Genomic DNA, 15594 nt, shown 5'->3' with positions numbered 1-15594 from the left:
GTGTACCACTGACCTGACAGTAGGTTATCTGACTTCACTGCACAAATACCAGTCTGGAAGAACTAAAAGAAAGGATGATGATCTGTCATGGTAATGATTATTTGATTTTCTTGTGATGAAAACAAGTCTGATTTCCTATGAAAATGAGGCTTTCTTGATCACTCTGCTCACTGCTGACACAATCCATTTATCAGTTTGTTGCCTATGGCATGAGATCCTCCTGACCAATTTCAGTTTTCTTGGGAAAAGGGTGACAAGTAAGGGCAGTCTAAGAAACATGAAGTTTTTTCAAGTTTCATGAAAGTCAGTGGTTAAGAAATGGAAGCACTCCATTAGTTCCTTAACTAAAAAGGAGAAAAAAATATTACCCAATTAACCCAATTAGTGAGCAACCAGTCAATTAGCACATACAAACTGAATGGACAAGAAGCACATGCAGAAGCAATCGTACATCTGCAACTCTTTGTCCACTTAGGGAGCCAAAAGAACGGTTAATGAATATAAAGAGTTCCAGGCATACTGCAGAAAGTTATATAAGAAGGAGACAGTTGCTATAAGGGAGACCTTAGTGCCTGGAATGCATTTTGTGCCCTGCAGTAGGAAAACATTAAGGATGAGGAAAGGTGAGAATGGCTTTGGAAGGATTAAATGATTTGTTAAGAAGTGGAGTTACTAAAAAAGCTAGTGATAGAAGCGGAATTCAGGCTATTTCAGTAGGGGAAAGAACAGAGTAAGTCCAAGGGTCATGAAATATAAGCATATAGGAGACCAGAATTAATTTCTTTCACATTTCTTGTTTATTTTCTGCTTTAATGATTACCAGCTATTGAGGCATGTCCTTGTTAATATTTCTTATTGCTGGTGTCAAGCTGCTCAAAGGTATCTCAGTCTCACTAGGCAAAACAATAGGTAGCTGGAAGGAAGTTGTATTCTCTCATGTGGGTTAGATAATTCTACTGGGGGGGGGGGGGGCGGGGGGAGAGTGAGGTTTAGCAAGACTTAAACAGTTGAAGATCCCAGGAGTTTGTTGAAAGATTTTCATAGAACTTCAAAGTGAATCCAGATTTCTCAAATCTAATAATTATTAACACATTATTGGTAATCCAATCAGGCCAAGAAAGAAAAAAAAGAACAACAAACCCACCCAAAACCTCTCAATGAAAGAAAAGGACTGTAACTCTACTTTCCCCAAAATAATAGTTTAATTATAAAAATATTTGGTTTAAGATTGCACACAGAGTGTTTTATGGGTACTACAGCTTCTATAGGCATAACTTGAAATCTCTGGAGTTCACAATCTGAGATAGCTACCAGCAGTTGGGAGGCTTTTATTGAGGTTCACCATCAGTGTTTTCAGCAGGTGTGAAGTCTTTACAAGGGTAAACATCAGTAACTGCTTAGAATAGGAACTGATCGGTTAAAACCAAGTCTTGTCTGTTTAAGGTCAGCCTAAAGGCTTTCTAATCCAACTATGCTAGCAGCTCTCAGGATCTACCCCCCCTTCAGTGCTCTCTTGCGTTTCTATAAGCCTGTAAACAATCCTGCAGTGACTAAGTAGTATCAGCTTTATTACAATCCCTGTGAAAGCAAGCGCAGAACTTCAAGATACCACCAGAAACACGTTATTACCCTGTGCTACTGTAACACAGTTACAACCGTAATTACGGGACTCAGGTGGATGAGGCAACAGCTAACCTCTGCCATCAAAATTACAATGTCTGACAAGAGCAAACCTTACAGGCTGAAGGACCAAGCACTTATAAAGCAGAAGAACTGGGACAAGAGTGCACAGAAATCAACATCTGTAGAAACTTACCGTCATGTTGTGAACAGTTAAACACAGAAGCCCAACCACGCCAACAAGGCTGTAGCAGGACTACAGTCATGGATATAATGTATGACTAATTCAGAAAAACTCTGAAGAGTCTTTTTGTCGTAGATTAGAAATCTACTTTCTTTGTGTTAAGTTATAGTTTACACCATTTAAAATACAAAACATGCCAAGACATGACAACTCAAACTCTCAGATATTCCCCATGGGTCCTGCAATACTCCCAGGCAATAGTATCAGGTATCTGTATGTGTCAATATGTCTGTTACCTTTCAGCAGTCCCAAGGTAGAGCATTTCTAAGCTGCTATCAAATTCACAGCACACTTCAGGAGCTGTTTCACAAGAATGTATAAACATCAGTTATTATAATTTTCAAATCTCCATGCTGTAAGTTTTTTGGTTTGTTTTACTTTTGAATTAAGAGTACAAGGAGTTTTCAACAGCTCAGATCTAATTTTACAGCTCAAGGGTTTTAGTGCTATTACACATTAAAGTAGTAAATGTGAAACCACAACAACAACAAAAAAATCCAATCCATTAACCTGATATTATGAAGTACTTTGTTGTGTTTTCTAACAAAGTAAAGGGTTGTTCCATGTCAAGAGAATTACAGAGACTGCATATAGCACTTGCAACATCTATTTCACAATTCTAAATGGCAAGTACCCATACATACTACAGTGCTCTATAAAATCCTCACAGTAATATTTTCTGAAAATAATTTTTTACTTATAACGAAGGAGCATGGCAAGTTTTCTCAAGCATTTTCATAACTGTTTTAACCAAAGAATAAAATGGAAAGTGGAATTATACACATAAATCAAAATTGTCAGAATTTCATGTTGCTTTGTAATGCCTAGGGTATGAGCAAAATAGAACAACCTTTGTCATGATGGGTTTTAATCAACCACCAACCCAACTACAGGGATGTCCGCGAAGAATCTGTGCCTTAGAGTTTGATCTTGCAGACAACCCCCAACTTAACTTCTAATCAATGGAGTCATTTTTCTGATTAAAGGGACACACCTGATCCAGTATGTACAGCATGAAACTTTTAGGATACAGTCTATAAGTCCACTTTGCGTGCAGTGGAAATAACGTAAACAGCTTGTGTGTAACCTCTGTTTATTACCGTTTATTCGCTAGAGAGTAGCTGAGCTCTGGCAGGCAGCTGCGAGAGGCTCACCTGTCTTGATATGATAGTGTATCAATTTAGTTTAAACTTTTCAAGTTTAAACTTGAGAGCTGCTGAACCTAAGTCCGCATATCATGCTTAACCTAAATCAACATATTGTGCTAAAACAAAGTATATTGTGCACTGAAGCAGGTGCAGAACACATCTGAGTCATTACCGTGGTCCACAGACAGCTGTGCCCAGCTACTATGATAACCACATATTGCACAAGTCATTACTCAACAGACTACATCTTTGTCCTCATCTTCCTGACCATTATTAGATCAAAGAAACCCTACTTATTAATAATATCTTCACTTACTCTTTGGCAAGAAACTAGCACTGCAGCTTGTAAGCTCTGCAGTAAGTCATTCTCATTTCAAAGGTTTTACCCTTGGATGCGTAGCATCCTAGATCTACCATCAGACATTCATCCCAAAGCCATCTCACCTACTTTTATCTGACCCTAAGCCAACTAGGCTTCTGGTTTAAGCTGACTGATATTCTCCTCTATACTCAGGAGAGACAGAAATACTTCCAGGCTAAGTGCAACAACTGAATGGATCACCTCTTCCAAAAAGTAAAGTCAGCTCTTTAGTCATAGAAGTTTTTGGGATGTTCGACATTGTCCTTAGTAATAGTGAAATAAGGCCTCTCATATTTTTTTCTTAAAGTTTCCATCTATTTAGCAGTAGAATTTAAAGGACAGTGTGCTGCTTTCAAAGCTGTTGTTGGAACCGCTCTTTACTGTAACTCTTTATTTTATCTTCTAAACTTGAAGCATTTTATTTACAAGAATTGAAGTATTTTAGAAATTAAATAACCTATTGCAGTGATTGTTGACCCACAGAAGCTGCAGTCACTCAAGAAGGAATACTGTGGAAACAATAAAGAGCTTGGGACTGTTTGCAGCCTGGTCCTGAGCTATAATAAATGCTCAACCTGCTGAATACTTCAATGCCTCCTCAACAGTGTGTTTAGAAATTACACCTATCCCAGTGCTTGTGTAACCTGTAAATATGCAGAAGGACATGGGCATACCTAAGATAAGCAGAGAAGGGAAAATAGTTACTTACTGCATGTAAACACAGGCACATAAATACAAGACATTTTTTCAGCAACAAGGTTAGTAAGAGCAAGATCTCTAACACAGCTTACGTCTTTCTGGGGTCCCAGACAACATACATTTTCAAGCTTTGCATCATACCATTCTCAGTCAACTGAGATGAAACATTTAATACGTAAAGAAATGGGTTTATTTTCTTTTACTCTTGGCTTTTACCACACACCCACAGGAAAGCACTCAGCTTAATCATAAATAAAGGGTTGCGGGAGCTCATGGAATTGAGCAACACTTGCTAACCTTTAGCTTTCTGGCTGAAAAATGACCTTCAGTGATGACCCCAGCCAATAGTGCTATCTGGAATAATTCCCTCACATTGAGCAACCTATTATTTTACTATTATTAAGTTTTAGTAACACTGCTGGGAAGAACCATTTGTTAAAAGAGAAACAAGGTACTGACCCTTAAGTATTTGGGGACTGTTGTTTTCTGCAATCAGTTCAGGGCACTTTTCATTCATTTTGTACAATTTCCTTTCACCAGTGTCAGGAAGATCAGAATAAGAAAAGGCCAGCATCCCTGTGATGTTTATTGCACATCAACAAATAAAAGATATATTTACAGCTGCATTCGCTATTTTACTAGGCCTATTAAACAAATGTGTTGTAAGAAAAAGCCTATAAAGCAAACTTAGCAACAGTAAAAAGCCCATTGTCTGACTCCCCACAGAAGCTTCAATTGCTTCACAGTATGAAGTCAGGAATCCTTTAGATAAAAATAAACACAGAAGAAGTAGAGAATAGATACATTAAAGATGTTAAGAGCAGTGAAGTTTTCTTTTGCTGAATGCCTGTCTTCCAAGCACTGGTTCCTTGGTTTAGAGAATTATTTTGCAAATAGTTTGCAAAAAATCCCCCACATAGTCATACTAGAGGGATCAAAGTTGAGGACCTTTTAAATTTGTATGTAAAGATAGTAAAGATATTTTTGGGGATAAACTTCACATGCTGCACTGAAGGAGTGGATTTCCTAAAATCTGAAATTCTTCAGTACTAATGAAGTAGGAATGTTAACAACATGATTTCACAAGGATAATAAACTTTTTTTTATTATTATTAACTGCCAAATCACAGTCTAAAGAGAGCTATATATTGCCTGTCATCAAATTCTTATAAATAATGAACATCATCTGCTCAGGCCAAAGGGATATGAGAAGCTGTCAGTGATATTTTTTTTCCCCTCTTTTTGGCTATCAGAATTTGATGAGTTTGATGTTGGTTTTTTTTTATTATTATTTTTCATGAATTTTTTTTGCCTATTATTTCTTTTGTATTTTGACATTTAATATTCATAGTGATCCTTTGAATCCTATATTGTAATATTGTAATAGATCACAGAAAGCACAAGAGCCTCACATCTGTCATACAACCTTCCTTGACTGGAACATATTCTTCACAAGTAGGTTACTGTTGTGAAAGCTTGTATCAAGCAAATGCAACTAAAAGCAGTAATATAATAGTAGAAGTTAGATGTTGCATGTGTAAGGCAAATTAGTCTTTGCCATTAGGCTGTTACAGGGTTTCCTTTGTGGTGACTTTTTAACCTGCAAAAGCATTGAAAACTTCAGGTTTTAACCTTCCCTTGATACTGGAGATCTAAGTACCAAGAGTCAACTAGCAACAGCCAGGAGAGTTACAGAAAGTGCTGTGGCACCAAGATTCTTCACGAAAGACAGCAAGGCAACATCTCAGAGAGTATTGGTGTTCCCTGGTAAACTTCACTGATTTCATACTGTGAAGTGTAGGAAGTAAATGGATGGTACTTCCATCAGGCAAATGAAGTTTCAGTCTGAAACGTTGCACTGCATTCAAGGACAAATCTTAAGTCATTATATATAACTGAAAGACTCTTGTTGACTTTTAATAAGAGTTGAGCAGATCATGATTGACAGAAGAGGTAATAAAGCATAGCAAGTACTATATTGAGACAGGGTAACAAGACATGACATAAACAACTACCAATTATCTGCTTTCACCTGAGACTAATAAAAAGTAATTTAAAGATGAGATTCAACTTTTATTCCATCAAAAATTATTTTTCAGCTAAATGACTGATCCAAGTTTTGCAGCTATTGGCTACACACAACGTCTGTGTGTCATGCCAGGTCCAAGATGTTTGGCAGGCATAATTTTGTTGACATCTTTGTGGTTACAGACCTCCTGTAGATACTTGCACAGAAACTGTAAAAGGAACCTTTGACATGCTACTATATTCTGGAGGTCCTGAAAATTACAGGTAAAATAAGGAGAGCAGACTACCAGAGAAACAAGGATTCATCACTAAGATGATGTATGCACCTAGAGCAGCATGGTTAAACAGGGTATCCAGATGCCTGATGGTAATGTGCTGCAATTTACAAATCCTCTGAGGTCTAGTATCAAGAAACGTCACAGAGAAACCTTGGGGGGGAAAAAAAAAAATGCTCCTTTGTGTTTGTAATGTTGTTTCTTAAAAAAAAATAAAATCTCAAAACACTTTTACTTAAGTTCTATAGGCATGAAAATCAGCACAGGGTAAGCAAAAACTGAATACATAATGAAACATTCCTGTTTTACATTGTTTTGAAGGGAAAAAATGAAAGTCTTCAGACTGCTATAAAACAGTTTGCCAAAGGGATGCAGCATGGGTAAAAATGAATCAGTTTATAGCTTCATCAAAACTAACAGAAGATGCTTAGAAGAGAAACACAGTGAAGTCAGCCTTCAACTGAATTCATTAACAAGGTGAAATCTCTCTTCCAAAATAAGAATTTGTAGCCCTGAGGATGACCAGAAGAACTAAGATCAAGGGGAAAAGGAATCTGCTAATGTGAGACAATAAAAGTGGGGAAACCATAGGCTGGTAATGTTTGGTTTTGAAACTGCTCTGAAAGTATCATGATGATTTTGTTTAGTTTAATGTATGTAGTAAACTCATTCAGTTCCTCAAACTGAATCTCAGTGACGACATAATACTTTTTTCATCAATATAAAGATGGAGTTTATTTTTAAAAGCTTCTCAAATATTGTTTCTTCAAAGTTATTAATGTCCTTTCTTTACAGGAGTTTGGGATTATAACTAAATTACACTACGGATTTTTTCATAATGCGATATTTTCATTCTTTTTCTCTTTTAACATTTATTTTCATGTTTAATCATGAATCCTTAACTGATTATTTAAATGCCAAACATTAACTAACCAACACAAAACATTTTAAATAGTGTACTCAAGAAGGCTTTTTTTCTGTAAAACAAAGATTATTATCTGTATTCCTGCAGGCTATGAATTTCTTTCAGAAATGAAGATTTTTCTAATTAACACTGGCTGCATGCTATAACTTCATCATATTTGCCTGGCTACATGAAGAAAATGTAGGCAGCAGTTTTAATAATATCCAGTATTCCCGTTGCACACTTTCAGAATACTCATTGACCGAAAGTTTCTCCAAAGGCCTGACACAGATGCTCACCCTTGCACAACACCCTGTAAATCATACTAATAGCATTAATCCTGTTTTCATGTGAGTAAAATGCAACACTTGTTTTCAGTGAAATAATGACAAGCACAATGTTTGATGAAAAGTCTAAAATAGTGGATAGAGTTACCACTTTGAAAGCAGAGAAGGAGCTGCACAGAAGCAGCAGCATGCAGGATATTCTGGTCTTGCACCTTCAGATGGCACTTAGTTCGTTCAAGTAAAAGCAAGAAAATGATTGATGTTACGCAGCAAACAGTCTGCTGCTTGCATCCCTGGTGGTGGCGTTTATCGCTTCAGAGTTCTGCTACAGCAATCCTTACGGAAGCCTTTGTCAATAAAATGCAGTTATGAAAGGAACTAGCATGGATTGTCTGCCAAAAAAATCCTGTCTCAGTGAGAAAGTCCCTCTGGGATTACTTGGAAACACTCCTGAACTTGCTGCCAGTCACCTCTTGTGATATGGATGAATAATAAACGTAAAGCTTGTCCTAATGGTTGGTAAAGAACCAGTTGTCTGTCCAGTGGGAGAAGCAGCACAAAAGCTCTCTAGTGCTCCTCTCTATCCCACAAGTGGTCCAGAGATTTTCATGTATCTTTCCCTAAGACAATTCTAAGCTGCCATTGAGTTCCATGCAGCCTTGAGAATTTGGGTAAGAAGAAGAGATTGCATGTCACGTGTTTTTTCCAAACACTTGTAATTCTGGTTATCATCCTTTATACCCAAACACATTTAGATGTGGAGCTATGATACAGGACAATTAATACAGGTCTCCAGTTCCTAAACCCTTGAAATTATATTGCTCTTCAATTCACTGTAAGAAAAATCCATACTTCCATCTGCTATATATACACATATGTTTTATAGATACATGTATATAAATGTGTATATACATACAGATAATCATCTATCTTTTTTCTATACAGATTTCTTTGGACTATATGTAAGCATAGACCGCAAGCAAGATCCTTATTCTGGTACAAATTCAAAGTGGTTAATATCTAATATGAATTAATATCATTCTCAAACTTGAATTTGCCTTGGTAGGAAAATTAGATTTTCCTAGTCATTCAAAGCCAAAATTTTATTACAGTGAAAGCTGTTAAAAATAGAAAACATTTTTGTGCATGAAATTGAATCAGTCATGATTCAGTTATGGGTTATGTGACTAGTCATTAATTAGCTATGATTTACGTGGCCAGGTAATTCCTAACTGAAAATATTATACTTGCATTAAATATATTTACTTACTCAAGAATTCAAAACCATCTGTGTAAAGATTCCCTACATTTTTGTTATCCAATTTAGTCATTAGTCTCTGAGTAAATTTTGCTGCCACCTAGCTAGAGAACAGACACAATAAGGTATCATGGATAAGCATGATGAAACTCTCAGTGTTAATTAAAATGAATTCTGAATTAGTTATCAAGAAACATGAAGTAGGTGTGCTCCAAGTGGCAATGACACATTTTTTTTCTGCTGTAACAGACCTCAGCAGCCCTCAAAGATGATTAACCAGTCCTAAAAAACATGAATCCTTATATATTAAATGTTCTGTATTACACATTCTACATACTAAAATCTGTATATGAACATGGAGAGCATCACTTTTCTTCTGCAGCATTTCAGCTCTCCCTTTCTTAGTTGTCTGCTGCCGTTTTTTGAAATATTTATGCTTGGTGAATAAATTTTCTAATCCAGATTATTTCCTTCTAAATTCATTCTGCTCCTTCTGCAGCTCGACTCTACTATGGAAAGTAGCAAGTGGTTCCAGGGCAGGTAAAAGGGAGATATCTGGATGGATAAGGCAGGCACAACTGCTACTTAACCATACCTTTTCCAGACAAGCTACGCAACCTGAGACCAGGTAATGCCAAAATCCCCCAAAGTCACTCAAAAGCAACATGAACGGGTTAAAACAGAAAACAGATCCCTCAAGATCTGCAAGTGTCTGCACATACCTGACTATACCAGATCCCATTGCACCAACAAAATCATACAGACTGCTCTAAGGGCTCTGCATCTCGGTTTCATGCTACATTACCTTTGCTCTTTACCATATTCACAAACTAGGGGGAAAAAAACCCAGTTAGAAATACACTGTAAACCATGTGTAGTGCTTGAATTATACAATTACATCCTTCATGGGCTCTTCAGGCCTACATGCTTCTAGTGTAGCTCTGTTAGGCTTGTATAAATATATCCCTCCTGTCCCCTGGAAACCCAATCCATTTCAATCTGTAATGTAAATAGTTTCTTTTTAACATGTAGTGTGTGCTGATTTCACCTTAATTATATATTTCCCATTGCGAGAATTCAAACTCTGGGATACTGGGAAAGAATTTAACCAGCAGCCTATAAAGAATAGGGGCTGAAGCTTGGCTTCCATTAACACCTCATTAGACAGAGCCTGTACTGTATGTAAAATGAGCTAATGATTTTTAAATGTAGTTGTCAACCTATAACTTAATAATGTAGAAATATATTTCTCTGTAATACAGAGCAACCTATAGCACATTTTTACCTCTACAAATCAACATGAAGCTGTTGGAAGAGATTATTTACCCCAAGCAAGATCTTCATTGGTCATCATCAAACACTGACCTTTAGTGCAACTGTACCGCTAATACCATAAGTGGTACTAATTGCAGTGTAAATTTTCTGATGGACACAAGCTGACGGTTGGAGGAAAACACCAAGTCTTGGATATAAATATAGTTCAGATTACTAAAAAGGAAGTTAGAACCCTAAACTGATGTTAGGTGGTTATAGGATTTATTCTAATCCCATATAAAGGAACGGCGGAATTCTTGTGCTTGAGTTTACTGTGAGTAACACCATCCTCTACCTTACTAAAAATCACCATTACAGTTTGCGTTAACTTGACAGGTTTAACAGTAGTTCAAGAATGCAGGACTTTCATTAACTCCCACTGAAGCTGAGTAAATGGCCATAGTGTCAAACAGGGGTTGCACAATATATCCCTTAATTGGCAAGGGGATTGTGGTATTCCTATTCATCAGGTGACCCGTCTGCGCAAGGGTTAGGACCTGATCTTGTTGCAGTGGGTTTGGAGGCATGTGTGCGCTGCAGGTGAACCCTGGTTTGCTGTGAGAGCAAAAGGTTCTCATTCACTGTCAGTTTGCTACACGTCCACTGGGTATCACTTTTAAAGAAAAAAAAAAGAAGAGTATTTGTGAATTTATAAAAATCAAAGAGTCTCTGTTTCTAACTTGTGGAAGCCTTCTCTTAGCTTTTTAAAGTAACAAGATTTTGAAACAAGCTGGTTTTAAATACTTCTTCCATAACAAAAAAGATCTCGTGTCTGTAAACCTCACCATATTTGTCTTAAAAGCGTTTAACTTACCAGTGGGTGCCAGCCTACCTTGCAGTGGCCTGAATCCCAGTCAAGCACCAGCATCCGCGGTTACAAGGGGAGGCAGCGGGCAGGACTGATTGCTTGCAAGTTTCAGGGTCTTTGCAGGGAAATTTTTAACTGGATTTACAGCTACTCTACACTGAAAATTTACACATACGGGCTCCATCATCTATACTACACGGCAACTCACTGGCATAGCTTTGTAAAGAGAGTGTACGACTGCCTCTTTGTAACTGCCCCATGCCTAGCTGGTAGGCACAGCAGTCTTTTTCTGGGGTAAATGCAATTAAGACAAGTGACCCTCCTGCTGTTCCTGTTTGATTAGTGAAAACAGCAACGACATTTACTCATTGTCGTCATGCTTGGTCGCTACATTCTTTTGGCTGGGAGGAGGCAGTAGCTGTTCCCAGGGTAGAGGCAGGTATGCCTTTCCTAACCTTTGGCTCAGGATATGTGCTCAGGAACTGCCTGCCTGCAACGAGGCTTGTAAAACCAGTCACATTTCATAAGTGTGAAAAATGCAAGAGGGCATTGTGCAAGGCAAAATATAAGCTGGTAATGTGTGTGTTCGTGGTGGGGAATTTACTTGGGACAGATCTTTCTGTGTCATTGGAGCCGAGTCAAGTGACATCAGGCAGGAAAGGTTTGGCCCTCTGTGAGAAAGGGATGTTTTAAAATCTCCTTGAAAATATCAGAAGTATGATGTGTTATGGCCAAATTACTGGCTCCCTGCTGAAAATGGAAGTGGTATACAGTGAAACGCACGCTGACTCCAACCGGCGGAAAAACAATTACTCCTGCAAGGGAGCACAGAAGCAGTTAATAGTTGCAGCCCCGTAGTGGGGAGCCTGCCAAAACTGGCAGCTAAGCCAGAGCCCTGAACCAACATAGCAGTAGGTCTGTTTGTCTCATGTACTGTGCTTTTCTCATCTCCCTTACCCCACCACAAGCAAACAAATATCAGTAATAATGATAGCCTGAGTAATTACACCTAGCAATAAATCAAGGTTCAAATGCACATTTGCGACAGTACGAGATGTGAAAGGATTATATAATCAGCATTTGTCACTCATCCCTACCGCAGTCGGAAACCACGGGCTAAAAATGAAAGGGGTTTCTATATTAAAAGTGGTGATACAATTCATTTCATTGGGAGCAATTAGTTGTTTACTTACAAGACATCTTTCCATGACACATCATTTTATCTTTAAAACATGATTCAATGCCCTATAAAAGCAAACCCCACTTCTTATAGCTTAATAGCAAGACATTCAGACCAATTATTCTATTCAGCTTCTCCTTTCTTTATAATTGGTAATTTAGCTTGCTGTATAAAACACAATTATACCTTGTTTAGACTAAAGCTGTCTACACATGGAGCTGTACCTGATGCTAATTCTTAAATCTTAGCCATGCTTAAAATAGGTATTCAAATGTACTTCACACTGATGCAGCTTAGTTATCACTTTCATAACCATAGAAATATTCTTGGGTAAATTAGCATTTGCTCATTCCCAACTATGTCAGCAAAAAAGCATTTTCTTTTCATCTTTGCATAAGAGGTAATATGAAAACATTACTGACTGGCCAATCATCAATTTAGCTTGCACACTTAGATTTTCTTCACTCCTTCTGCAAAAACTGCCTGTCATATATTTTTAAGTACACAATCTACAGTGGTATGTACTGCTGCAGAGAACTGAAGTGTCATGGTTGTGTGCAGGTTTTTTTTATATATACACAGGATTAAAAAAAGCCAAATCATAGGGAATAGTTTAAATCACATGCAACTGGGAACTGAACAAGGTGATACTCTGAAGGAGCTAAGGAAGAATGGTTCAGGCTTCAGGTAAACCGAAACTTAAAAAATTTAAAAGAAAACTGAAAACAAGTGATAAGTGCTCTACAAACATATGTCAGAAAAAATAACATTTTTTTTTCTTTGGGTAACTCAGTTCAACTGCAAGCAGACTTACATTGGCAGTTAGTCATTTTAATTATAGTGTGATGACACTTGCTAGTTTAGAAAATGAATCATATGGTTGCACAGGAATTCAGTCTTTTTGCCTTAGCTATATTTATAGACAGAAAGAATTCTAAAAGTGAAACAGACATTTAATTGTTTAAGGGTTACTTGATGCATAAAAGTATTTAATCAGCAATAGTTTCAGGTTATCTGCTCCATTTCTTTCCCCCTTAGAGACCAGACATCCCTCTTACAGCATGGAGGATAAAACAGAATGACAAGCTAATCTAACACACTTTCAGGTAGAAGAATATTTCAGTAGCTCAAAATCATTCCTGTAAGTGCCTTGGATCTTTCTGAATTCAGTAAATTTAATTATGGATGTAGTTTAGTACAAGGAAACAATTTACAATATTTCTGAACAGGAATATTTTACTCTGTCAAAGGACCATAATTGAATCCCGATGTGATACATTCAATGAAGCCAATGAACTTGCATTAGCATAAAGTCTTTAAAAACCTGACACACTGACCTACCTTTATGTGACAGACGTAACCTTGGCTGCCTCGTATCTGTTGCATGACATCCAGTCGGTAGCTCTAGTAACAAGCCATATAGTGCCAGGATTAAAAGGTCCTGGGTACATGCCATCCTGCCCAAGATCAAATTCTTGCTCTCTTCACTTAACTGCTGCTGTTTGTTTCTTGTTTTGGTGGTGGTTTGTTGTTTGTTTGTTTTTTTTTTAAGGCTCCAAGTTCCACTTCTACTTTCCCAGTGCAGTTGGATCTCTGTCTTTGGTCACTTTGTGGGGTATCTCTACGGGAAATTCAATGTTCATCAGAGAAGCACACAGCCTCGGCTAGCCATTTCTCAAGCTGTGCAAATGTCATGTAAAAATATTCCCTCCCTAGGACAATTGTTTATAAAGTGCGAGGACATTCCGAGGCGTTACTCTGCAGTGTTGTGTCTTGAGCTCTCTTTAGTAACTCTGCCAGTGGATTCAGGAAGAAGCTGTATTTTCAGTCCCTCCTGCAAGGCAATTCATTCAGAGGAGGGAGAAAAAAAAAAAAAAAGAAGAAAGCACCCTCCTCTTTGGTGCTCTTCAGAACCCAGCCCCTTGCTCTGACTTGCCAAACAGCTAGTTTTAATTCACCTTTCACCTTCGCTAATTAAAAACAAGAAGTGCCATTCCCTCCTGGAGTTGCAGGATCCACCCAGCGGGGAAGCCGGGCTGTCAGGCTGCTGTATTTACTGAGAAAGTTCAGGGAGGGTTGAGGCAATGTACAGTGCTGGCTGCTTGTAGGAAGCGTTTTGATCCACGTGCCGTGCACCGATTCCTCAATTGCTTGGTGGTTTCACGTCATAAAGCATCGGGAGAAGGGTCAGAATTCCTCCCCTCCCTGCATTTCCAAAAGTCATATCAGCTTTTGTTCCCAGCTCAGTTTTAGAGGAGGATCAACCCCTGAATTAACTGTTTAAGTGCATTATCACTTAGAGTTATTAAACAGCATGCTACTAAGTGGATCAGAATAAAAAGATTCCAGTTGTATAGCCTTTCTTACTTTAAAGGAAAAGGTTCAGCTTTTTTTGGTCCACCACGACTCCCACCCCCCCCTTCCAATGTGGTTTTACACAGTGGCTTCTCCCCATTACATTTTAACTGTCTGTAAGTCTGGAATGTTAGCTCATCTATACACGTCAGGAAAATTACTTATTTGACTAGATGCCTGTAGGATTGGGCAGTATTTCAAAAAAAAAGGAAAAGAAAAAAAAAAGGAAAAGAAAAAAAAAAAAGCCTGAGCAAAGCACTGAGCACTGTTATAGCAAGATAAACAGCATCAGATTTACAAGTGTCAAGCAGCTGCCTCTTATATTGCAACTAACAAATACCAAATACATCTCTTTTTCAGGTCATTTGTAACTTAAAAATATACCTGTAGCAAGAAGTGAATTTTTATAAATGAAGACTATAAAACTATGTATGGAATACCTTTATTAAAGAATTAACACTTCACAGAATCATTTAGAATTTTGTGAGGTGCACTTTAGTCATTGACAATTGCACTTTTTTTAATGGAATGGAGCATTAAAGTCATGTTAAGTCTTTATACGTCTCATTGTTTTATCCAGACAAAGAACCACAAAGAAAAGAAAATATATGCATTTGACAATAATGCATTCAAACAAATTTGGTAGCCAACACAAGATAATGGTATCTGGAGAGAAAGATTTAATAAAAACTTTCTGAATGTCATCAAATTGAAAAGAACCCAGCACATTAGTATCGTGAAATGCTAATAACTGTAATAGCAGGACAGAAGGAAGCTGTCTTCTGGGAGAAGACAGATGTGTTCAAGAAGAACAAAACATATGAACTGCTAGGACAGAGGGAAAAAAAAAAAAAAAAAAAAAAAAAAAGCAGCTTTGCTGGAAAGACAGAAGCAAATCATGGGAGTGCCCGAGGATTCCTGCAGGCTGTATAACCAGGAGCGGGGAGGAGGTCATGTCTACCTGTTAGTTCTCCAACAGCAGGTCACATACACATACCTGGGCTGGCTTTAAATCAGCTGGAAACCGTGCCAACAGCAGTTAAACCACAGGAGCAAGAGGTAAATCACACAGATATTTGCTCCATTTCTTGCACACCACTGCAGGTTGCACTG

At 37.8% G+C, this 15594-nt stretch overlaps 1 protein-coding gene across 1 annotated transcript in view; it reads right to left on the bottom strand.

Annotated features, from left to right (window-relative positions):
* The window catches only part of SEMA3E (semaphorin 3E), a 145237-nt gene extending 130948 nt beyond the window's left edge, over positions 1 to 14289 (bottom strand). The window contains exon 1 of the mRNA XM_056341837.1: positions 13468 to 14289. Coding sequence (XP_056197812.1) covers positions 13468 to 13582 — 115 coding nt within the window. The 5' untranslated portion in view covers positions 13583 to 14289. The remainder of the gene's footprint in view (positions 1 to 13467) is intronic.
* Positions 14290 to 15594: the final 1305 nt, after the last annotated feature.

This window comes from Falco biarmicus, chromosome 5 (assembly GCF_023638135.1).
Source record: "Falco biarmicus isolate bFalBia1 chromosome 5, bFalBia1.pri, whole genome shotgun sequence".
In the NCBI taxonomy this organism is placed as follows: domain Eukaryota; kingdom Metazoa; phylum Chordata; class Aves; order Falconiformes; family Falconidae; genus Falco; species Falco biarmicus.
The sequence above is the reverse complement of the archived record's forward strand: the minus strand, read 5'-3'. Positions and strand labels throughout refer to the sequence as shown.